This window comes from Sesamum indicum, linkage group LG3 (assembly GCF_026168435.1).
Source record: "Sesamum indicum cultivar Baizhima isolate 11 linkage group LG3, ASM2616843v1, whole genome shotgun sequence".
NCBI classification, from domain to species: Eukaryota; Viridiplantae; Streptophyta; class Magnoliopsida; order Lamiales; family Pedaliaceae; genus Sesamum; species Sesamum indicum.
In genome coordinates, this window is record NC_142659.1 from 4,436,853 (window position 1) to 4,462,593 (window position 25,741).

Consider the following 25,741-nt stretch of genomic DNA (forward strand, 5'->3'; position numbering starts at 1 on the left):
CACTCGACTTTCTAACAATCGGAGTTTTGTCGTTTTGTGTGACAACAGTCGATCAAATGCTTGTGAACTTAATTAATGATTTGGTGATTGCAGAAATTAAGGTAATCCAAATATTTAAATATGTCCATTATTGTCTATTGCTTTTGTCACATCGTGAAAGGCAATTACTATTATTATTTTTTTATTTTAAATGTCTATTTTGTTTGAACATTTTAATGATATCATGTGGCCAATGGACATATTATATTTTTGCTCCGAGTAATTTCACTTTTGTTCTCTAAATTAGTTATTAAATTATTTTGTGTATTTTATATTTAGACCTCCATAATTTGATTTTTATTTTTCAAAATAAATAAAATTAGTTATAATTATTAGTTCATTGTTATTTAAGGAGGTGTGAAACCCTACACGTCTTTTTCAAACTGAACACGTGACTGGCATAATTCTATTATCGTTATTTTAGATGATCAATTAATGGTCAGACTAACTTTGATTATTTTAAGAAAATAATTTAATAAGAAAATTGAGTACCTAAATTGGACTATATATACATATATATATATATATATATTAATCACTGTGTCACATAATATTTATATATATATATGTATACTCAGATATATATGATACAAAAATTTTAAAAGGAGATTAAATGATTAACATGAATGATGGGGAAAAATATTATTTTAGTCCGCTAAATATGCCTAATTTTAATTTTAATCCGATAACTATGTTTATTTTTATTTAGGTCCAGTAACTTACGAAATTGCTTACTTTTAGTCCTTTAACCGACTTTCGGACAACTTTACCCCTATGAGTGCATTTGGACTAAAATTAACTTTCAAAAGTTGCATAGGAATAAAATTGTTCGAAAATATGCCAGAATACTAAAAGTAAGCAGTTTCGTAAGTTACTGGACCTAAACAAAAATGAACATAGTTATCGAACTAAAATTAAAACTAGGCATACTTAACAAACTAAAATAATATTTTTTCCTAAATAATGCGTGTAAATACTCTCATACATAATAGCATGGTAGTCGAGTCAACTGTAACGTGTTTTCATGTGATTTCGCCTGCAATTATGAGTGTAATGTGTACTGTACAATGTTTTTTCATACTGATGCATTGTAAAAGTCAACTAAAATAATTAGAAGTACATATGATGTTGGCATGATAGTGTTGTCAAAAATTATTTATTATATAGTTTCAGAACTACTGGAAACGAAAATTATTTAATATTATTGTTCTTAACACATCTATCTCACATACAAATCATGTACTTTTATAAATGGCTGCACGAAAATCAAATTCGAATCTGAAATGTTTTGCTTAATTTTGATAATGTGTCAAACAACCCCATTATTTAAGAATTTAAATTATTAGAAAGAAAAATAATTTATATTAATATCTTATGAAAGATATTTTAAATAATTTAAACCAAATTAATGATCAAGAACAATATTAATGTTATTTATTTTAGATCAAATTAACATAGTTTGAGATCATATATATGTTTCAACTTTCTTAATTTCTTCGTAACAAATGACTTGTACACCTTGTTTCAACTTTTTTAATTTCTTCGAAAATAAAAAAATAAATAAATAAATTCAACATTAAGAACGATTTTCACAGACAGTTACAGTTACCGTCCCAACTAGGAACATTTATTTGATAATCGTTCCTAAATTTTTGTAACACCGATTGTAAGGATGAATTTCTATCATTTTTAAATTCTGTAACAAATAAGTTGTGTGTTCTGAAAATCGTTCCAAAGACAAAAAAAAATAAAAAAAAAATCATTCCAAATCCCGCATTTTTTTACAGTGCCTTTTAAACGGCATCGGCCGCTACAACTCCACAAAATTAATATTATATCTCCAATTTTATGTCAGTATAAATTATCTGTTATAAATTTATACAAAAAATCGTGTATTGGAACGGCTCTCTGGCCGTTACGAAAAAACTATTACAAATTTCGTACTTTTTTTATAATGGTCGTATAAAAATTACTAAATCAATATTCGAACATTCATAATAAAATAACAATTTTCATCCACCAAAAAGAGGGATCCCCTAGACAAAAACTTAGAATTATTGACGGTTTTTGGTCATATTATATTATTTTTAAAAAAAATAGAGAATTTTGCTTGTAAACAATGTGTAAATACTTTCTTACACAATAACACTTTAGTCACAAGAATAGATGAAATAAATATTGAATGATAATAATTTTGATATTATTAATTTTTAATTACAAAAATTGTACATAAATATATAATTAGGGATAAAATTAAAGTTACAATACAATATATCGACGATGATTATTTATTATCAGTAGATTGTCACTATATATGAGTTAATAAATTTCTTTAAAGATAATTTTATACCACTAGTTCTTACTAATAATAATTTTTATAAAATAATAATTATTTTCAAAACTATAAAATTCATAATTATGATAAAATAATTTTTTTGTCACTAAATAATTTTATTCAGTGGTAAAAAGAATTAATATCCTCAGTTGATTTTATTTTATCGTGGATGATGAGTTCAGTTTTTGCAGTGAGAAGAGGCATGCAAATTGGAAGGTGTCGAAATGAAGTGGTGACATTTTGGTCATTTTTGTGCTACTCCAAATCTCGACTTTCTACCAATCGGAGTTTTGTCTTTTTGTGCCAAACCAATCGATCAAATGCATGTGAACTTAATTAATGATTTGGCAATTACTATTATGTTTTTTTTTTATTTTAAATGTCTATTTTGTTTGAAGATTTTAATGATATCATGTGGCCAATGGACATATTATATTTTATGGTAGTGTTATATTAAGACAACGATCGACAACTTTGATTGTAAATAATGTGTAAATATTCTCACACTTAATAATATATTTCGAGTCAACTGCAACCTACTTTTATATGATATTGCTTATAATTATGAGTGTAATGTGTATATTTTTTTCATACTGATGTATTGTAAAAATCAACTAAAATAAATTAAAAAGTAGGCTTAAAGGTAATTTTCGTCCCCTAACTTCAGGTCATTCTCGTTTTAGTCCCTTAAGTTATTAGGGTTCCATTTTGGTCCCGTAAAAGTGAAAAAATCTCAATTTTGGTTCAAATTTGATCGAAAAGTGGAGTCACTCGCCGGAAAAAGTCCCATGTCAGGCATGTGACATTTTAAATTGGGGCTTGCATTGTGATTGGCTGAAAAAGATGATGTGGTGAAGACATGACCTGAAGTTAGGGGACTAAAACGAAAACGGGTGAAGTTAGGGGACGAAAATTGCTTTTAAGCCTTTTAGGATGGCCAATCACAATGCAAGCCTCAATTTAAAAAGTCACATGCTTGGCATGTGACTTTTTCCGGCGAGTGACTCCACTTTCCGACTAAATTTATATCAAAATTGAGATTTTTTCACTTTTATGGGACTAAAATGAAACCCTAATAACTTAGGGAACTAAAACGAGAATGACCTGAAGTTAGGGGACGAAAATTACCTTTAATCCTAAAAAGTATATATGATATTGACATGTATAAGAATTTCAAAGATATTATGAATTAGCAAAGAAGGCACGGAAATTATTTAATATTACTGTTTTTAACATGTCTATCCCGCATACCAAATTCTGTATGTGATAAGTTTATTTTTATAAATGGGTGTACGAAAATCAAATTCAAATCTGGAATCTTAATTATATTTTGCTTAATTTTGATCACGTGTCAAACAACCCCATTATTTAAGAATTTAAATTATTAAAAAGAAAAATAATTTATATTAATATCTTAATGAAAGATATTTCAAATAATTTAAACCAAATGTTATTTATTTTAGATCAACTTGACACATGGAAACCCAAATTAATCCAGGCATTGACCTTCACTAAAATTATAAGCCAACTCATATCTCATTAATTTTTATTCATTTGAAATCTTTACATTAAATTTTATATAATTTATTTTTATTCAATGCAATAATACATATATATTTGAAAATTTTATACTTCACTCAATAGATTTTTCGACCTACAACTTTTAATCGCACATTTTTACCTCGATCAAACTAATTTGAGCGTTGGAAAATCGTTGTCGGGAACACACCCAACGAGCTTCACATGCTTATTTCATTTTCAGCGATCCAATACTCGATCTTGTTGGAGTTAGCAACTGGCCGAGAGACTTTCGAAATTGCTAAATTCGAACTGGATTATATATATATATTTGAAAATTTTATATTTCACTCAATAGGTTCGATCACTCTTGCATGTACAGGTTCTATATGTACACATCTTCAGACACCTCTATAAACAAGCCATGACAATATAGCTCTTTCCATTGTTGAGAGAGAGAGAGAGAGAGAGAGAGAATGGCTGACGCGGCGGTGCAATTCCTTCTGGACAACCTCCAGCAGCTACTGATCTACCACACCCATTTGATCGCCGACGCCAAAAACCAGGTGGAGAAGCTGGAAAGTAATCTCCGCGTCTTCAACGCTTTCCTCAAGGACTCCACCAAGAAGCGGCGGAAGGACGAGAGCCTGCGAGAGCTCGTCCGTCAGATACGAGACGTTGTTTACGAGGCGGAGGACATCATCGACGCCTTCGTGACCCAGGCCGCCGAGAGCAAGGCCAAGAATTACTTCCTCAGAGCTTTCGAGACGCCGGTGAAGCTCCACAGCATCGCCACACAAATCGAGAAGGTTAGCGCCACGGTTAAAGAGATATATGGCGACAAATCCAGGATTGACTTCGCCGTCCTCAATGTCGGAGATGGAGGGCCTGAAAAATCTGAGGTAACCCTTTTCCCTTCCGGCTGTTAAATTTGAGAACACTGAACCGAATTGGAGTTGACTATGGAAAAATCATAATTTGAATTGTTTAATTTAGACAAGTTGATATTTTTAGTTCCGTAAGAAATGTTTTTTATAATTTAGTTATGTGATTTTAAAATTTTTATTAATTTAGTCCTTTTATTAGATTAATTTCATCAAAAAATTACATATGATTAAATATGATTCAGTTAAATTGTAATTTTAGTCCTAAAGTTTTATAATTTCAGTCATTTTCTTTGTTAATTTGATCAAAAAATTACATATGACATGCACATGCCCTTATTAAATTGTAATTCTATAAATCTTATAAGCTAATTCATTCATGAAAGAAAAAAATGCTAATTCACTAAATTGTTAAAAATCCTATAAGTAATATGCAATTTTTTCTGATCAAAATAGCCATAAAAGAATTAAAATTGTTAAACATTTAAAATTACCAAACCAATTGAAAATTTTGATTTTCATATAGAACCCAAAATGCAGTCCTCATAAGTTATAGAACTAAAATTGCATTCCCAACATTAGATTATGTATAACCCTCCGATAAAGAAAGAAGGAATATTACTCAAGAAAAATCAAATGAAAATATTAATATTAGCATTACACATATAATAAATATTAATTAATTATAATTGTGAAATTATGATTATATAACTATTATCAACAGTTATTTTTACAAGCGAGATTAAAATATTAATAACATATAAAAATTATGCCAAGTGTTTTCGCTATAGGTAAAATTATGGTGAATATTGATTAATTGTGATCAAAATTTAATTTTTTGTATTGATTTTGTTTGACGTAGTAGATATTATTGATTCATAACAATTAAGCCGTAGTAATTTGTAATGTAAGGAATAATCTATTTTTTCTTGTGATATTAAGTGATAAGAATTTTAATTTTATTATTATTATAATTTAATTTTTATAGTTTATTAATAATGATTGTGTAAAATTATCACTATAATAATTAATAATACAATATTGTGCATAAAATTGTCAGTGCTTATATATATTTCAGTACTAAGTTGTCATTATGATATATCAATATGTATAAATTAATTTTTCACGTATTAAATTTCTCGTAATATGTTTAATTATGCACCATAATTTTAAGTATGATTATAAAATAATCAAGTTGTTAATGAAAAATGTAAGCTAATAAATAAAAGGGTAAATTAGAACTACCTTCTCTTAAGTTTGATATAATTACGAATACTCTTTTATTATTTGAAAAATTATAAATACCTTTCTCAAATTAAAAAAAATTGTGTAGCCCCTAAATTGTGAAGTAAATATTACTATTTTACCCCTATTGATTTATTCTAAAAAATAAAAAAATATAAAAAAAATTGATCAAGGTGGGTAAAATAAATAATTTGGAGAAAATATTAATTCATAAAAATATTTTAGAAAATAATAAAAAAATATAAAAAACTATAACTTAAAATTCAAAATGGGCTCGTTGCGAGACTGATATTAAAATCAGAGGGGATATTTATAATTTTTCAAATAATGAGAAGGTATTTGTAATTATGTCAAATTTCAGGAAATGTGGTTATAATTTATCCTAGATAAAACTAACACTTATAAAATTCTTTTTCTGAATTATAATGTAATTAAGGCAGTGTTAATTGGCAAAACTTTTGGTTTTATAAAAAGGTGAAAGTTGTAATAAAATAAAAAATTGATATTGTTTGGAAAAAAAGTGAAAATAGATAAAATAAGATAATTTAGAAAATAAAATAATTTTTTTAAAACATTAAATACGTCAAATTATAAATTTTATTAGAGTTAAACTATTTAACTTATTTGAAACTCCAAATTTAGAAATATTCAAAATAAACTACAATTCATAAACTTGTATTCAGATTATTATAATGAGGATAAATTAATCCAAAAAGAAGTTAAATTTATTCACAAAAAAAGTCAAATCAGCTATAAGCACCCTTTAGATACTTTTAGCTTTTGAATTTAAAAGTGATTTTTGGGAGTGTTTGCAAAAACTTTTACTTTTAAATAAGTAATTTTTACAAAAAAAAAAAAAGGTTGAAAATTGTAATAGAATACAAAATGAGTAGTGCTTATAAAAAAAAACAAAAAATAGATAAAAGCTAATTAAATTGAGTAGTGTTTGGAAAACAATACTTCTAAAATAAGCTTGATTGATTAAAAACTGATTTGTCCCTACCTACATTTTAGGGTAAAACTATTTGAAAACTCTAATATCAAATTCACATATGCAATTTTCAATAAATTTAAAAGGGTAAATTTTAAATTAAAACTATTATAATGAGATAAAACAGTTTAAAAGAAGTTGAATTTATTTATAAAAATTAAAGCCAAAGCAGCTAGACGCACCCCTCAAAGTGCTTTTAACATTTTGTTGAAAAGTACTTTTTTTAGCAATTTTATAAACAAAAATTGACAACTCAAACATTTCAAAAGTATTTTTTTAGAAACATAAGCTAAAAATACTTCTCAAAGCTCTCGCAAACACTCCCTTTATAAAAATTCTAGTGATACGAAGCAGTCAAAAAGAGCTATGAAGTTTCAGGGGGTAAAAAGAAAGTATTAATGGAACTAAAAGTTTATCAATAATTATTTATTATTATTATTATTATTTGTAGAGTACATATTTATTTAAAGGATCATTAAATCAAACCCTCCCCCACCCAAAAGAAAAAAAAAAAAGTCAACTTGAGCTCGATTTAGAAAACTCAAAATCGGGCTCGAACTCGACTCATTTACGTTCCTATAAGTGCTGATAATAAAGGTTTAGAATTACTTTGATTTCTAATTTCTATCACTCTTGCCATTAAAATTATTCACACAGGCTCCCGTGGTAAGACAAGAGAACGTGGTGGGTTTTGAAGACGAAGCAGAAAAATTAATAGGTTATCTGACTGAAGAAACTCAGCAGCTTGATGTCATATCCATTATCGGTATGCCCGGTCTTGGCAAGACAACATTGGCGGGGAAAATATTTCGTGATCCAGCAATCCAGTATGAATTTCCCACTCGCATATGGGTTTACGTCTCTCAAGAATTCACAAGAAAAGACATATTTCTTGCAATTCTAAGAGAGTTCACTAGGCCCGATGAGGAGATGTATCAGAAAAATGATCAGGAGTTAGCCCGACTGGTTGCGTCTTATCTAGAGAGGGGTAAATTCTTGATTGTCATGGATGATGTGTGGACAGCTGAGGATTGGGATAAACTCCAAATTGCTTTGCCCAAGAGCAATAAGATGGGTAAAGTCTTGATTACTAGCCGTCATGTTGAAGTTGGTCAGTATGCTAATAAAAATAGGCATCCCCACAAGTTGCGTTTCTTGACTGAGGAGGAGAGTTGGTTGCTGCTCCGGTTGGAGGTTTTCGGTAAGCCTGAGTGCCCTCCTGAGTTGGAAGTTCTGGGAAAACTAATTACAGAACAGTGTGACCGATTGCCACTTGCAATTGTGGTCATAGGAGGCATTCTTCTCAAAAAATATTCATCATCAGATGATATGACTGCAACAAAAAATGCATGGACAAAAGTATCTACAAGTGTGAGTACATATCTTAATGAGGACCCTGCGAGACGCATGGAAAATATTATAGCATTGAGTTATGATAAATTGCCTTATCACCTAAGAGCATGCTTTCTCTATTTGGGGATGTTCCCAGAAGACTATGAGATCCCGGTTTGGAAATTAATTCGCATGTGGATTGCCGAGGGATTCATACAAGAAAAGTCTGGTATCAGCTTGGAAGAAACGGCAGAAAACTATTTAGAGGATCTTATCAATAGAAATTTGGTAAGAGTTGATAAGAGGAGACCTGATGGTAGAGTTAAAACATGCCGCATTCATGACATGCTTCGCGACTTTTGCAGAAATGAAGCTGGAAGCGAAAGGGAAAATTTTCTCCAAGAAATTAAAAGGTCTAGCAATGGATTTGAACCTTCGATCAGTCAAGTACAAAAGTTTCGTCGTCTTTGTATTCATTCCAACATCCTACATTTTTTCTCTTCGAAACCTTATGGTCCTCGTGCCCGGTCCTTTGTTTGTTTCTCCAAGGAAGAAGTTGGCTTGCCATCGGAATACACTTCAGCCATCCCCACAGCTTTCAAATTGCTTAGAGTTCTAGAAGTCCAGCCCATCAAATTTACAAAAATTCCTAGTGACATATACCAGCTGATTCATTTGAGGTATCTCACCATATCCTTCAGTTTAGCAGTTCTTCCTCCAGCCTTCTCCAAGCTTTGGAACATGCAAACTCTTGTGGTTGAGACCACATCTCGTACCTTGGAAATCAAAGCTGATATTTGGAAGATGATTCAATTAAGGCATTTAAAAACAAATGCCAGCACTACTTTGCCGAAGGTGAAAAGTAGTAAAGAAGGTGAAAAGCTTCGCACACTTGGTACAATTGCACCACAAAGTTGCACAGATGAAGTGTTTGAAAGAGCTCGCAATTTGAAGAAATTGGGCATTCGTGGGCGACTAGCCTTGCTTATAGACGGCAAGAGTGGATCATTTGATAGTCTGGGGAAATTGGAAAATCTTGAAAAGTTAAAGCTACTCAATGATGTATTTCCTAGTCCACCTTCGGAAGGCCAATTGCGTGGTCTTCCTCCACCCTACAAATTCCCAAAGAAACTCAAGAGCCTGACATTAGCTGATACTTTTCTTGATTGGAGTAATATGTCAATTCTAGGACTGCTGGAGAATTTGGAGGTGCTCAAGCTGAAAGATAAATCATTCATGGGGAAGTGCTGGGAGGCAGCGGATGGAGGTTTTCGCCGCCTTGAAGTCTTGCACATCGGAAGAACTGATTTAGTTTTCTGGATAGCTTCAGCTCATCATTTCCCTCGACTTAGACGCCTTGAGCTGCAGAACTGTGAGGAACTTAAAGAAGTTCCAATTGGGTTGGCAGATATCGAAAACTTCCAAATTTTGGACTTGTACCGCACAAAATTTGCATCTGCCTCTGCCAAGAAAATCGGAGAGGCAAAAAAGAAGCAAGGGCAAACCGGCAAGGCCGGTGGATTCAAGCTCTCCATTTTTCCCATTGACGAATGATACTCACCCTCAGTTCTATCTCCACAGGTAAATAAAACTTTCATGTAGTTATTCCTTGAGTCCCTCGTTGAATGCTAATCGTGTCCCATTTTGAGAAATATATCCTTACTTCCAGTATAAATATGATTAAGGAAGTTTGGGCATGTTAGATGATTTAATAAGTTTAGGTATTCTTTATTATTAAGAGGGAAATAGCATTTTTCATCTCGTAATTTAGGGTCTTTACACTTTTAATCCCATTAGCTAAGAGATTTTCAATTTTGGCCCTGTAACTATTTTAAGAAATTAACACTTTCGGTCTCATGATATCTTTCTATTAGATATTTAATCGAATAGGCCACGTGACCGTCAACTGGATGAGACAAAATGTTACCTTTTTAAAGTTATGAACCAAAAGCGAGAATATTATAACTGATAAGAGCAAAATTGTAAATGCCCTAGCTAACGGCCGCGTGCGTCATTTTTCGTATTAAACGGAAAGGTGTCATGAAATCATACATGTCAGCGCCACACCTACTCCCTCACACTTCGGAAACTTTGTTTTGATAAGAACTAACGACTATTAAATATCTGTGCAGGCGCATCACAGAAAGGTTCCAAAAAGATTACTGAGGATGTCTGATGCATGAAGATCTTCTTGCTTGAATAAATGCTGGGCGCAGTTCATTCTGTTCCTTCCGTAGAACTCCCTAAATATTGCACTTTAATCTTTTGAATGAATAATTACTCGTGTGTTTCCCGCGACTTGTTTGTTACCTGATTAAACTTGTATGTTTTGAGACTATGAAATAAGCTGTTGTATTTTGACTATATACTCATTTCAAATTTAATAACATTCAGTGACTACTGTTGATTGGAATAATCAACAAACTTCTCAGTAAAGACAATATGTGATCTCACTTCTGATAAAATATGGATGAGCAAAGGATATTATTTACTTATTTGGCTAACAGGACATCCTTAATGTTTGCAACAAATCACTTCACATTTTAACCATTTTTATTTGCTTTTATTTTTAACATTGCATATTGCATCTTTTGTTCAATAGAGTATATATATATGTTATATACATAGTCAACAAAATAATATATAATTGATGCTAGTCATTATTTGGATTTACAAAAATATATATTTGATTTTCTTTGTTAATTGCAGTGACTATTTGGATTCATATTTATAATTTCTTGAATCTATGTTTTTTTTTTCTTATTTTGTAAATATAATATCACAACAATCTTATTTTTGTTGAACGATAATAATTTATTATTAAATAATTAAGCATCTTCTCTACTTTAGAAAAAATTAACAAATAGCAGATAATATTCTTTAGAATTATTTATGAATAAAATATCATCATTCACTATTGTGGCTAAATAAATGTTAAATCAATGTAATATTCACTACAAAAAAATAATTTTATGAAACGGGCTTTTGGGACGGATTTTAATATGGAACAAGTACACACGATTTTTTAAACGAGTTCCGTGGGCAACTACCTGCTCGTGGTTAGTGTTACAAAAACTTGCAAGGGAATTCGTTACAATTTGGAACAGACTTGGAATGGGTTTCTGCACTCGTTACAAATTCTATTCGATGTACAAATATTTGTTAAATTAAATTTGAGGGTGACGAAATTTGAGACAATTTTATGTTTATATGTTATTATCTTTTGTTACAATACCCATTGCAAGTTTTACTTTTTAAAAGTTTACTTTTACTTATTTTTTATCAATTGGACTATTTTAAGTTTAAATTAATTTATTTCTAAAATTTTTTCAATAATTATAATATCATATTATAATAAATTATATCAATTTTGATATGTAACTCTTTAAAATTCTATAAATTCAAATGATAGATAAATTGAACTGCAATAAAATATTAAAAATAGAATTAATAACAATTTGTATTAATTAAAAAATAGTATGAAAATACAAATTTAAGAAAAAAAATAAAAAAGGCCTAATCTAAACCAGCCTCTTTAATTTGTCCTGCTTCTTCTCATTTCCCAGCAAAGATTTTGAAAACTCTAAGTTGAAAAAGAAATATAAAAAATTATTAAAAGTCAGTAATCAGTATCAGAATTTTCACTTATAGCAAGAAAAATATTATATTATAATATTATTTTTTTTTACAACGTATTACTATTTAGGGTAAATTACATCTATGGTGTATTAATTACTTCTGAAATTTGTCATAATTATAAATACTCCCTTATTATTTGTCTCCACCACCACTTTCTCCCCTTTCATCATTTGTTTTAGTTGGAGAGAATTTTTTTTGATGAATAAGGTTTTTGCAAATGGGAGGCAAAAAGAGGGAAATAATCTGCAAAGCATAGAAGGCAAAATGTGACTTTACCACCCTCAAAATTTTTAACATATTTTCAAATATTTTTTTATAGAAAAATAAAATTAATCGAGGGTAATGTTGTAATTTCACTCTTGCCGTACAAGAATTTCACATTTATTTTGGAAATGTATGGGGCATTTGTAATTTTCAAATAATAAGAGAATAATCTTAATTATGTCAAACGTCAGGGGAGGTAGTTATAATTTACCCTATATTTCAATAATTTTCCTAATTAATCATTGTTTTCTAAAACTTGTTCTAAATCCCACGAATTTTCCTAAATTTCCTAAAATTACATAAATTTAACAAAATCCAAAAAAAATGCAAGAAATATATAAAACTCACATAATCATAGGAAAAATGCATTTTCATAACAGAAAAATAAAGAAAACTTACAAAAAAACTTAAAAAAATTCTGAAAATTTTCAGAAAATTACAGAAAAATGAGAAGAAAAAAAAAAACACTACTCATGATTTTCAAAAAATTGTAGAAAAATAAACTGCCTCTTAACCCATCCCAAAGTCAACATTTTTGCTTTAAAATCCCATCTCAAATATAATAATATTTTTAAATATTAAAAAACTATCCTTTTTTGTACACATTAATGTTACAGATAAGTAATTAATTTGTGGAATAACACAAATAAGTATGTAAAAAAAAAAATTATTGTAAGTGATATATGTCCGCAAAATAAAATAATTTCATATACTCATAATTGCAAATCTTGTATTGATGTTACTGTCATTTTATATTATTGTATTGTATCGCTTAGTCAGACCATTCGATTTTAAATATAATTAGATATGATCAAGTTGGCAAAATCAATCTTACATGCAATGCACTTTGGGACAAATCTGTTACACAGTTGTGGAGAATCCGAAATGTATGATATGATCAAGCTGCCAAAATCAATCTTACATGCGATGCACTTTGGGACAAATCCCAAATGTATGATTTGTCTTTGAGACTGGTGAATCGTTCAATCAGACCATTAGATATGATGAAATAGACACGTATTTATATTTATTAAAGTTTGGTACAAATCTGGCTAACAGATGTTGAGATATCATACCCAAAATATGAATTGATAAATCGATCGAATTTTTATAATGGATTTTAATGCGAATTTTGTAACTGATTTCGTAACACCACCCCCAAATACCATTACAAAAATCTGCTTCAAAACTTATCTTTTCTTCTGTACTAGAGTTACTAGGTAGTTTTGTGACGGTCGATTTCGAAATTTAAATTTTTCATCAATGTTTTAAATTTTGGACTATAAATACTTCTGTACATATATATATATATATATCCATCTTTCAAAAAAAATAACAGGAAAAGAAAAAAATATGTGAGCACTAAACCATAGATAAACATTGTTTGCACGATTATAAAAGTGTCGTGGGAAAAAGATCTTCTAAAGCTTTTATATTACATATTATATTGTTATTAGTAGAGTTACCAATAAAAAAAATTCAATAGATATTGTAAAAATAGTTATTAATTAGATCATTGAACAACTTCTTAACAGAGATATAAGAATAATCAACTTGACACATATTGACAAATCATTTTCAGAAGTATTGATTCAAATCAAATGGACTATAAAGTAAATTTATAATTTTGAACTTAAGATCAATTTTTCAAAAAATATTTATAGATAATATATTAGTATTAAGTAATTGAAGCCAAAGATATATGATAAATCTATGGAAGTTAAGCACATATTTCCTTTTATGATGTATTTTTCTTTTTGCATTTGAAAAGGTGACGTTTATCAAGCATCTAAAATAAATATTAAACATTCGTTAGTTTACGTTATAGCTAGAACTTACTTAGGGACAAAATATTTACCATATTTAACCATGATCAAAACACTTGTCATGATTTTTAACTATGCTTAATGTTTTAGCCTTACTTATTGAAACCACTGGTAACGGTCATTGTATAATTGTACATAATGTAACAAACTACTAACAAACAAAAACTGTAAATGTAACAAGAAGAAAAACAACAAAATAAATACGTCGCTGGCTGGAGGTCACTGGTGAGATCGCTGGTCAGGGGCAGCTCGTTGTGTGCAACCTGAGATCGCTACAGCCGCCCCTCAAGATGGAGTCGAGGAAGCAAGGCCCAGCTTGCAAAGGAAGCATCCAAAATCAACAGCAAGGATGGATTTTGTGAAAAGGTCAACAACCTGATCAGATCAGCGAATGTGAGAAGGGGAGATAAAACTGAGTTTGAACTGATCTCGAACAATATGACGGTTAATGTTGAGATGTTTTGTGCGCTCATGAAAGATGGGATTGGAAGTGATGTGGATGGCAGTATTGTTGCCGCACCAGAAGGGGATAGGCAGTGAGACGAAGACATGGAGGTCGCGCAGCACATAGGAGATCTAAAGGAGCTCGCAAACAATAGAGGCCATGCTGCGATGCTCGGCCTCAGCAAATGAACGTGAGACGATGACTTGCTTCTTGGTTTTCCAGGAGATAAGGGATGACCCGAGAAACACACAAAAACCAGTAACTGATCGTCGAGAGTCTGGGAAAGAGGCCCAGGACACATCAGAGTAAGCACTAAGAGTCAGGGAGTTAGTGGAGGAAAAGAAAAGACCAGTGGACGGTGACCCTTTCAGATAATGAAGTACATGAAGGGCTGCATCCCAATGAGAAGAGCGAGGCGCTTGGAGGAATTGACTATACTGTTGGACTGCAAAAGAGATGTTAGGGAATGTAAATCGAGATACAGGAGGAGACCAATGAGTCTCCAAAAACAATCTGGATCAGCAAATACAGAACCGTCATCCCACACCAACTTGAGACCTGGTGGTAACAGGATAGAAACAGGTCTGGTGTCAGCCAAAATATCCTGCAAGTACTTACGCTGGGTGATCTGTAGCCCATGAGATAAACGAGCGAGTTCGAGCCCAAGAAAGTACTTAGCCGATCCAAGGTCTTTGATGGTAAATAGACGATCAAGATAGGCCTTAATAAAATCCAGAGCAAAGGTGATGACCCAGTGAGGAGGATGTCGTTGACATAAACCAATAAGGCAATGAGCTCGCTTGAGGTCCGCTTAATAAAGAGATAGTGTTCATGGCATGAATGCTTGAAACCAAAGGCTAGCAACTGATTGGTGAGCTCCAAATTTCACTGCCTGGAGGCCTGTTTGAGTCCATATAGCGATCTCTGTAATTTGCAAACCTGCCCAGCAGGAACGCCAAGGAGGCCTTCAGGGGGATCCATATAAACATCCTCCTCCAGAATACCATGAAGAATGCATTGTTGATATCCAATTGTAACAAGGGTCGTGAATTGGAGGCTGCCAATGTGAGAAAAATCCGTATAGTAGTAGCCTTAGCAACTGGTGAGAATGAATCAAAGTAGTCCACCCCCTCGATCTGATTATAACCATTCACCACCAAACGAACCTTATAGCGGTCAATGGACCTATCTGGATAAAGCTTCAACTTATAGACCCACCGCGAACCAATGGTGCGTTTCCCAGGTGGTAAGTTGCCAAGATCCAAGTTCTATTTGCAGTAAGGGCCTCCAATTCCTTAGACATAGCCTCCACCCAATTCTTGTCCTACAAACCTGCAAATAACTGTTAGGTTCCTATAAAGTAGATAAGTGAGCAATAAATTTAGAGTGTGCATTTACAAGGGCAAAAAACTTAGAGTGTGCAGCGGAGTAGAACGCAAAGATACAGGAAGGAGAGGTGAGGGTACAGTTGCAATCATAATCAAATAGTCGGAAGGCCTAGAATGAGGTTGCTGAGATCTACGAAGTGGAGCAGAGGTAGGAGAGCTTGGCAGTGGATCAAGAGAAGGTGGAGTAGTCGCGGTCAGTGCAGGAGGGGTCGTTGGGTCGCACAAAGGAGTAGCAAGGTCGAAGTCATGAGTAAGAAGCGGTAGGGCTGGGTTCGGATGATGAGGTAAGGTTATAATAAAGGAAGATGTGCTCGTGAAATACGACGTTAGAGGTAAAAAGATCATGAGAGTCAAGATCATAAACTTTGTAAGTTTTTTTTGTTTGACAGTAACCACGAAAGATGCATTTCGTGGCACGTTTGACGAACTTGCTCTTGTGAGGCAGAGTGTTGGTTGCGAAGCATAGACAACCAAAGGTGCGAAGTTGTGTGAGGTCGGGTCTTTTGTTATAGAGGATTTCATATAGATATTTCCAGTCAAGGGTAGAAGTGGGTAGCTTATTGATGAGATATGTGGCTATGAGAATGGCTTCCCTACAGAACTGAGTGGGTAAATGTGATTGGAAGAGGAGAGCCCTAGCGATCTCTAAGCTATATTTATGTTTACGTTTGGCGACCCCATTTGAGGGACATGGGACTTATATTTAAGTAAAAGGGTTCAGGTCACATGACTATAGTCGTCTACGACGGTAAGGAAGCAGTGGCACCCTGTCAGCTACCCCAGGGAGCAAGGTCCCCACAAATATGTGTCTAAGAGCTCAAACACATTAGTGGAGGAAGTGGTACGAGGAGTAAAGAGCAGACGATGCTTCTTAGCCATGGGACATACGTCACAATGATCATTGATTGAAGAAACATTGAATTTAATAAATGGAATGTGTTTGAGTACATTAGACGAAGGATGGCCAAGCCTTCTGTGCCATAACGATGTGTTACCAATCCGAGAGGAGTGACAAGAATTAATCACAAGAGAACTAAAAGACGAAGCGTCTATAAAGTAAAGACTCCCGACCTGATTTCCCACAACAATGGTCCTCTTAGTCCTCGGGTCCTGAAATAGATAACAAGAAGCGTGAAGAAATGACCTCAACAGTTAGTTAAGAGCAGATCTTAGGAACTAAAAGTAGGTTGAATTTGAAGGAAGGCACCAGCAGGACATTAGTGACGGTAAAGTTCTTGTCTAAGGTGATGGTTTCGGAATGGGTAACTGGCTTGGTGGAACCATCCAGAAGGTGTATTTGAGTAGGATGTTAAGGAGGAGTTAAATTTCAAGGGGACAAGAGTTATTGCACATATGATTTGTCGCCCCCCTATCTACAATCCAGGAATTTAAACAGTCAGCTCCAGAAATCATAAGGGCAGTATCTATACCTGCAAATTCATCTATGTGACCTCCCAAATCTGGCCCCCCAGATTAAATGCGAGTTCACATGAGGTGAAGTAGCTCCTGCAAGAATTCCTCCTTAGCATCAGGTCGGAACTGTGTCTCCTTTCAGGTCGCTACTTCCACAGCCAACCCACGCACGACACTTGTACCTCGATTGCGTTTATCCATTAGCTCCTTATACCATTTGGGTGTCCCATGAAGTTTAAAGCATGTCCGTGCTATGTCCTGTTCTGTCATAGTGCAAGTAGTGTTGGGTGCGTTTGTTTGGAATATACCACCTCTTGTCAGGTCGCAAGCCTCCTATAACATTCATGGTCGTGTTCTCATCACTATCTACGAGCTTCATCTGAACACATTTTTGTTTTTCCACGCTTTGGATCATCGAGTATGATTTGTTTATGGAGGGCACAGGATCCATGACAAGCAACTGATGTCTCAACCCATCAAACACCTCATTGAGCCCTATAAGGAACTGCATGAGTTAAGTAAAGGCTGCTGCTTCAGCCACTCCGCCCCAAGCACTACAGGTGCACCCATTGCCAGTGCACTGCGACATCGGCTTCAATTGCCCCATTTCATCCCACAGGCATTTCATATTGGTGACATATGTAGATATGGATGAGGTTACTTATGTCATAGAGCACATCTATCATTGTAGTTGATACAACTGTGGGCCATTACACTCGCCGTATTACTGCTCGAGATCTAGCCACAAGCTCCTAGAGAATTTGCTGTACATAAAAGCCTCCACAATATCCTAAGATATGGAGTTGAGGATCCATGTAGTCACCATGTTGTCCACTCTAATCCACTGTTCAAAATGTGGGTCATCGGTACTTGGTTTGGCAGAAGTGCAGTCCATAAAACCCAGCTTCATCTTGCACACAGAGCCTGCTTGACGCTGAAGCTCCAATTCAGGTAGTTATTGCCAGTCAGCGGTACATACCAAAACCATCCCAGGATGGTCAGAACAATGAAGCTGCAACCGCTCGGATAATGGGGTTCCCCCGCATCTCTGCCATCGCGAACAGGTCCGCCATTAAGGTACAGCGTGAGAAGAACTCTGAAGTGTATGCAGAGACCTTCAAATGAAGGCTCTGATACCATGTCGAATAATCCGATAAATACAAAATAGACTGGCCATAGTAGACTATTAGGTGTAAAAGTGTATCAATATTTACATAAAGATAAAAAATAATGTACACCATTGATGGATATATATACACCAAGCAAGAGAGAGAAAATAACCACCCCTAACAAACTATCTATGTGGATAACAATCTAACAAACTACTGACAAACAAAAATTATAAATGTAGAGGAATTATGCTCCCACTCAAAATTTCTCTCTATAAGAAAAAAATTAGGGGCGCGCTTCCATGAGCTCGAAGAGAAATACCTCATCATCGTTGTTGTCATCCTCATCATCTGATTTCCATTACCGTTCACTTTTTCTCAATTGTCAAACCAACAGAAGATCACTGGTTGTCTTGCTTGAGCAACTAATACAGCAGAAACAGAACAACATCTCACCTACCCCCACGCGCACAGTAACAGAAAACAAATGTCTTCCTCTTCTCTGCAAACTCCGACCGGTGACTTGGGTGATGGGGAGGGAGGTCCAGCCCATGATGGGACAGTCATGGAAGGTGGTGTTCGACGGCAGGGAGATGTTGGCGATGAGATTCCGGCTGAAAAACAAACTTCGCACAAAGAAGATGAAGACTCGATTTTTCAAACGAGAGGGACTATCGTCGGTTCTTCGTCAGCTGATGCACGGCTCAGATTCATGGAGGCTAGAGACATTGATTCCAAGGTGGACTTCGACTTGCAAACAGAGTGGTGGACGGAGACAAGTACTCCATGGCTGCACTAAACAATCTAAAAACCCGATGGGAATCCAAGTTTGGGCGTGGTGAAATGAAGCGGCAACAGGCGGCGCCGGAGATTCGTAAGGCATAGCGCTGTTTACTAATGGCGACTACTAAACTTCTGGCCAAAAAATGTACTGAGCAGGGGCCACCGGCGGCGAGGGAAGGAACTGTGTAGAATTTTTCTGCTAGTGCGTCTTTCTCGTTGGAAAATTTGCAGAGTCCGGCAAATGTGCAGAATCCGACAATGAATGTCCAAATTGCGGTGACGCCCGGCTAGACTCCGACAGTGACTGAAATTGCACAGACAACTCCTTTAAACGCGACGGTGAGCTCTATTTTGGGAAAAAAAAGTTGATCAAAAACTCTTGCAAGACTAAGGGTACCTAATTCTCACATCGGACTTTTCATGGGCAATATCCCATTGCATGCATGTCCTGATGAAACCATGCTTGATGATAAAATCGCACGTACATTTAATAATTGATCACGAAAAACTTTATCGTATGTGGCTCCTACTATTCAAAATGGCGAGGTAATTGTACGTCCTACGATAGAAACTGTCTGGGATGGGTCTAGAAGATGGAAAACGATGGCAGTTGGATATTTTCTTGGAAAAAAACCATATTTCCACCACCTAAAAGAGTATGTCTCATTAATATGGCCAGCACTTCGAGAGGTTACTGCCACAGCTAACGGATTCTTCTTCTTCCAGTTCAAAATAATTAATGATATGCAGGAAGTTATTGAGGGATGACCATGGCTTTTTCAGGGTCAACCGGTTGTTTTACAGAAATGGGAGCTAGGGATGGCAATGAAAAAATTGAAGCACACCCAAGTACTCATATGGATTAAGCTACGCCACCTTCCTGTGGAATTATGGACAATGGAATGACTAAGTACAGTGGCAAGCGGAGTCGGAAAACTCTTGTATTCGGACGCCATCATAAGGGCATGCACGAGGCTGGACTTTGCTCGTGTACGGGTCATGCTTGACATCAGTTCAAAATTACCGATGCATATTATTATTCTGACCTCAAATGATGATGGAGGAGAATCACCATACAAAGTAGATGTTGAATACGAATGGGTACCCCTGAAGTGCACAGGGTGTATGAGCCTGCGGCATTTTGCAAAGAATTGCATGTTGAGTAACCCGACAAAACCTACTAAACTACTGGTGTCTGTCTATGTGCCAAAGATAACGATTAGTGGGCCTCCTAAGATGGTGTGGGAGAAGGAAGGTATCACTCAATCAGTAGCGGACAATGGTAAACCTACGATCAAACAAAAGCCACGAGAAGAAGAGCCTAGATCGCCATCTCCGTGCTCTGATGAACCCGAAGCACCAAGAAGGGACGAGCAACGAAAGGATAAGAGTAAGGATATTTTCCTATATAACACATTTGATGCATTGAATCTCCTTGATGATAATGCAGATAAGCATACCGGGGGTCTTAAGTCAATACATCCCCACCTCAGTTGACCCATGTTGAACGCAGCTGTCTGGAACGTGTGTGGCCTGAACAAAAGGGACCACCAACTAGCAGTGAAAGATCTTGTTGCTGGGTTCAGGTTACATTTCCTTGGTCTCCTTGAAACTCGTGTTAGATTGAATAATATTTCTCAAATTCAATTATTTCTGTTACCGCATTGAAAATGGTTTGTGGACTATATGTCAACTGGTAACCATATTTGGATCGCTTGGGATGAGAACTTTGTTCATGTTGATGTCATTGAATTGGGGGCACAATTTATCCACTGTAATGTCACTATTCGAGTACTTCATGAGTCTGTTGCTATGACTGTTATTTATGGGGCCACTGAGGTAGCTGACAGACGTGATTTATGGACCATGTTGGGGACGTTGGCCATCCAATGTGTGTATACTCTGTGGCTTGTTGGGGGTGATTTTAATGCGCTTCAGGACCTCAGTGAGGTCTGTGGTGCCTCAGGGGACATTCGAGTGGCAATGGAAGAATTTAATTCATCTATCAAGGGGGCAGGACTTCTTCCTTTGCCCATACAAGGAGAATGGTTCACGTGGCACAATTGTAGTGCGAGCCTGAGGAACCTATGGAAACGACTGGATCGGATGCTCATTAATGACACATGGATCGCACGGTTCCCAACATCAGCTTATATGAGCCTTACCCCGCGTACCTCAGATCACTCGCCAATGGTGTTGTGTGGGGACAAACAGCAACAATTGAGAGGTATATTCCGTTTTGACAATTATGTTACTATTTCAACAAAATTTATTCCTAGCGTGCAGAACATTTGGCAACATTTGACAATTACCACGTACCAATGTATGCAGTTACCCAAAAGCTAAAAGCTCTGAAACCGGTTTTCCATAACAGAGAAGGAATAAAGGGGATTTATCACATAATGTACAGCTGGCTAAGGGATTTCTGGAGGCGGCCTAATTATTGATTAGTGCGAACCGGCAGGAGGAGTTGTTCATTTACTTGGAGCATTGTCGATTAGTTTTGACCAAAGCGACAAAGCTTGAACAAATCATGCTATGTTAGAGAGCTAAGATGGAATGGATGAAAGGAGGCGATCAGTACTCCAGGGTTTTCTTCCGTAAGATTGCCCAACGGAGGACTATGAAGAGAATTCAGCAAATCAATGATGAACATGGAGTTACTCATTCGACTCAGGAAGCAGTCACTAATGAATTTGTCTCCTTTTACACAACCTGCTAGGAGGAGAAATGAGACGTAGCTTTATTGATATTCGGTTCCTCATACCATGGGCCAGACATTTACTAACAGAAGATGAAATCACTGCTATCCTTCGGCCTTTCACTCACTTGGAGGTTAAACAGACAGTGCTTGATATAGCTAAAGATAAGACACTGGGTCCAGATGGATATTCATTTGGTTTCTTTAAGGCAGCATGGCCAATTGTGGGTGGGGAAGTAACGAGGGTGGTTTTGGATTTCTTCACAACTGGGAGGCTATTCAAATAAATCAACACCACATTACTGGCGCTTATTCCGAAAGTACATTCCCCAATGACAGTTAGTGATTTTCGGCCTATCTCCTGTTGCAATGTTCTCTATAAGATTATTGCTAAACTTCTTGTCCAAAGATTAAGTGTGGTGCTGGACAAGATCATTAGTCATTGCCAAGCAGTCTTTGTTCCTGGTAGAAGCATTAGTGATAATATCATTCTAGCACAGGAGCTTTTCTCGGAATATAAATAGGCCCGACTCCCTCCTTGATGCGCGCTAAAAGTGGATATTAGAAAAGCCTACGATACGATCGAATGGGACTTTCTATTAGCCGTTCTGGAGTTATTTGGATTCCCACCCATATTCATCAGATGGATTGAGGAATTTGTTACCACCCCTTCGTTTTCAGTTGGCCTAAATGGGAAACCACATGGGTTCTTTTCGAGCGCAAGAGGACTGAGACAGAGAGATCCTCTATCACCGTACTTATTTTTCCTTGTGATGGAGGTCTTACATTTGGGCTTGTAGATGATTGAGCAAGATGGATACTTCACTTTCCATTGGAAATGTGAAGCGGCACGCATTTTCCAGCTTGGGTTTGCAGATGATCTCTTGCTGTTTTGTAGGGCTAATATGGACTCGATTGGTGTTCTGAAAAAGGGCCTGGATCGCTTTGCCAGTTGGTCGGGGATGAATCTTAATATTCAGAAGAGTCATATTATTAATTTACGATCAGCACAAGGATTGCGGGAAGACATGATGACTTTCCTTGGATTTCAGGAGGGCCATCTACCGATGAGATACTTTGGCCTTACTCTCTTGTCCAGTAGACTATCTATTACGTATTGTCAGCCTTTATTATTGAAAATCGATCGACTTATAGCTGGTTGGGAGGGGCTCTCACTGTCATATACGGGTAGGGTGCAAATTATTAAATCTTTGCTCACCTCACTTAGTGTTTACTAGGCATCTGCATTTATATTGCCTAAGAAAATTACAAAAGAAATCGAGAAGAGACTTCAAGCATTTCTGTGGAAAGGCTCGAGTAATAGTGGATATGCCAAAGTGGCTTGGACAGAGGTGTGCCGACCGATGGAGGAAGGGGGGCAAGGACTTAGGGATATTGCTACTTTGAATCGGGCACTTATGACCAACAAACTATGCGAACTAATAAAGTGTGAGAGGACATCGATATAGGTGGACTGCCTTTATTATGGCCGCTTACTTAACACCTCCATTTGCACAGTTCGTGATGATAGAGGTCGTGGGTATGGAGGAAACTTTTACGCCTCCGACCTTTTCTTTTACCGATGGTTTACTACCACATTGGGGATGAACATGGATTTTATTTATGGCAGGACCCATGACATCCTCTCGGACCACTCATTGACAGATTCCCGTGCGTGCCGTTATTATTGGGAGTGATTTTTCGACCAAGCTCAGCGCTGTCATAGATGAGGGTATTTGGCAATGGCCTCCTTTCACAGATTCTGGAAGCCTAGAGATCTTACACACATTGCTTCACATCTATGGAGGCGAGGATCGTATCATCTGGCAATTTCAGAGTGGAAAACCTTCGACACTGGCCCTTATCCTATTATTTGATCCACCAAGGCCGAAAGTAGGATGGGCTTCACTACTTTCGGGCTCCTATAAGATCCCACGTCACACGTTTATCTTATGGATGGCAATTTTGGGCAAACTGCCAACAACGGATAAAGCATGGCTTTCTCACCCTGGCGATTGTGTTTTGTGTGATGTGGGTGCGACAGAGACCCATAGTCACATTTTCTTTCAATGCTAATTTAGCAGACAATGTCTTTCTGAGGTTCGCAGATTGGTGCATTTTTTATGGCCCAACAGAGATTGGACAACTGATATGGAATGGGCATCACGAAAATGGAGGGGAAAACACATTGTTAACCTTGCTTATCGAGCTTTACTAGCCTCATGTGTTTATCTCATATGAAGAGCAAGGAACTTGAGGAGATTTGAGTATGAAGAGAGGACTCCCGCCACGTTGGCATCCTTGATTACGGAAGATGTCAAACAGCGCATCCTTATTATTAACCTAGCCACGTCTGTTAGTACATGTGCCTTATTTAAATTATGACGTATCCCTTGACCTATCGAGGGAGAAATCAACTAAAGAACTCTGTTGTACTATTATTTGCTTTTATTAATGAAAATTACATTTACCCAAAAAAAAAATTGTAAATGTAACAAGAAGAAAAACGACAAATAGCTCGTTGGCTAGAGGTCGCTGATGAGATAGCTGGTTGGAGGTCGCTGGTCAGGGGCAGCTCGCTATGTACAATCTAAGGTCTCTACAAATATAAGGTACCTCCATGATGGAACACAATATTGAGAGAATTAATACATTATTTTATAAATAAAGAATAATAATAAAGTGATATCTATCCTTAAGTACACAAACTTAAAAAGAAAAAAAATGTAATAAAACTCGTGCAGATCTCATCCGTGACATGTTGAAACAAAAATCATAAAAGATACGAAATGAATAATAGGAAAATCAAATATTGAATTAACTAAAAGGGGAAGAAAATAATTAATTATACAAAAAGTTGTCAATAAAAGTTTTAATAATGAAGAAAGATGAATGAGGTCATATGGCAAATAAATTAACATCCGAAAGTTAAATCCTTTTCAAAAATTCTTTTCTGTTGGGAGTTGATTTTATTTATGTTTTTAAATTTAGTTTTAGATCTTATAATTATTAAAAACAAAAAAACTATAAGAACTTAAACCAGATGTAGCTATATAGAAAATCATAGAAAAGACTACAATCTAAAAAGTATTATTGTAAAATTAAAACTGTTTTTAATAAAAAATTAAGTAACCATTTGAAAATGTAGTAAAACAAGACCGTTTCGAAATTCACTCCAAATAAGTTCTGTGCTCTAGAAATCGTTCCAAAGATATATAAAAAAAAATTCATTTTAAAACCTGTCCCAAATTCCGTCTTCTGTAGTAGTGAGACTTTGAATGGGTTTCTGCACCCATTACAAATATTAGTTAAATTAAATTTGCAGGGGTGACGAAATTTGAAATTTTATGTTTATATGTTATTATCTTTTATTACAATACCCATTACGAGTTTTATTTTTTAAAAGTTTACTTTTACTAATTTTTAACCAATTGAATTATTTTAATTTTAAATTAATTTATTTCTAAATTTTATTCGACAGTTAAAATATCATATTATAATACATTATATCAATTTTGATTTATAACTTTTTAAAGTTCTATAAATTCAAATGATAGATAAATTGAACTGCAATAAAATATTAAAAACACAATTAACAACTATTTATATTAATTAAAAAATAGTATGAAAATACAAATTTAAAAAAAAATAATAATAAAAGCCTAATCTAAACCAGCCTCTTTGTCCTGCTCCTTATCATTTCCTAGCAAAGATTTTGAAAACTCTAAACATCTCATCCTCCGTAAAGTCCCAACAGTGCTTAAGTTGAGAAAGAGAAATAAAAAATTATTATTAGAAATCAATAATCACAATCTGAATCACAATCAGA

General features: G+C 34.9%; 2 protein-coding genes across 2 annotated transcripts; both read left to right on the plus strand.

Moving 5' to 3' along the window:
• The first annotated feature begins 4,236 nt into the window (after positions 1-4,236).
• On the plus strand, positions 4,237-10,708 carry LOC105157418 (putative late blight resistance protein homolog R1A-10). Its single transcript, XM_011073827.3, has 3 exons — positions 4,237-4,794; positions 7,670-9,925; positions 10,477-10,708. Exons 1-2 carry the CDS (start codon positions 4,369-4,371, stop codon positions 9,896-9,898), a joined length of 2,655 nt encoding a protein of 884 aa, XP_011072129.2. The 5' UTR covers positions 4,237-4,368; the 3' UTR covers positions 9,899-9,925; positions 10,477-10,708.
• Positions 10,709-20,897: 10,189 nt separating this feature from the next.
• On the plus strand, positions 20,898-23,150 carry LOC148788604 (uncharacterized). The gene is made up of 3 exons (XM_088879153.1): positions 20,898-21,438; positions 21,934-22,148; positions 22,713-23,150. Exons 1-3 carry the CDS (start codon positions 20,898-20,900, stop codon positions 23,148-23,150), a joined length of 1,194 nt encoding a protein of 397 aa, XP_088735279.1.
• Positions 23,151-25,741: the final 2,591 nt, after the last annotated feature.

Excerpts from the sequence above, each read along its gene's own strand:
- LOC105157418 (XM_011073827.3), top strand. The coding sequence starts at position 4,369 with ATGGCTGACGCGGCGGTGCAATTCCTTCTGGACAACCTCCAGCAGCTA. Across the intron at positions 4,795-7,669 it reads GAGGGCCTGAAAAATCTGAG|GCTCCCGTGGTAAGACAAGA; the intron begins GTAACCCTTTTC and ends TTATTCACACAG.
- LOC148788604 (XM_088879153.1), top strand. The coding sequence starts at position 20,898 with ATGTCAACTGGTAACCATATTTGGATCGCTTGGGATGAGAACTTTGTT. Across the intron at positions 21,439-21,933 it reads CAAACAGCAACAATTGAGAG|GAGGAGAAATGAGACGTAGC; the intron begins GTATATTCCGTT and ends ACAACCTGCTAG. Across the intron at positions 22,149-22,712 it reads GGCCAATTGTGGGTGGGGAA|ATGATTGAGCAAGATGGATA; the intron begins GTAACGAGGGTG and ends TTGGGCTTGTAG.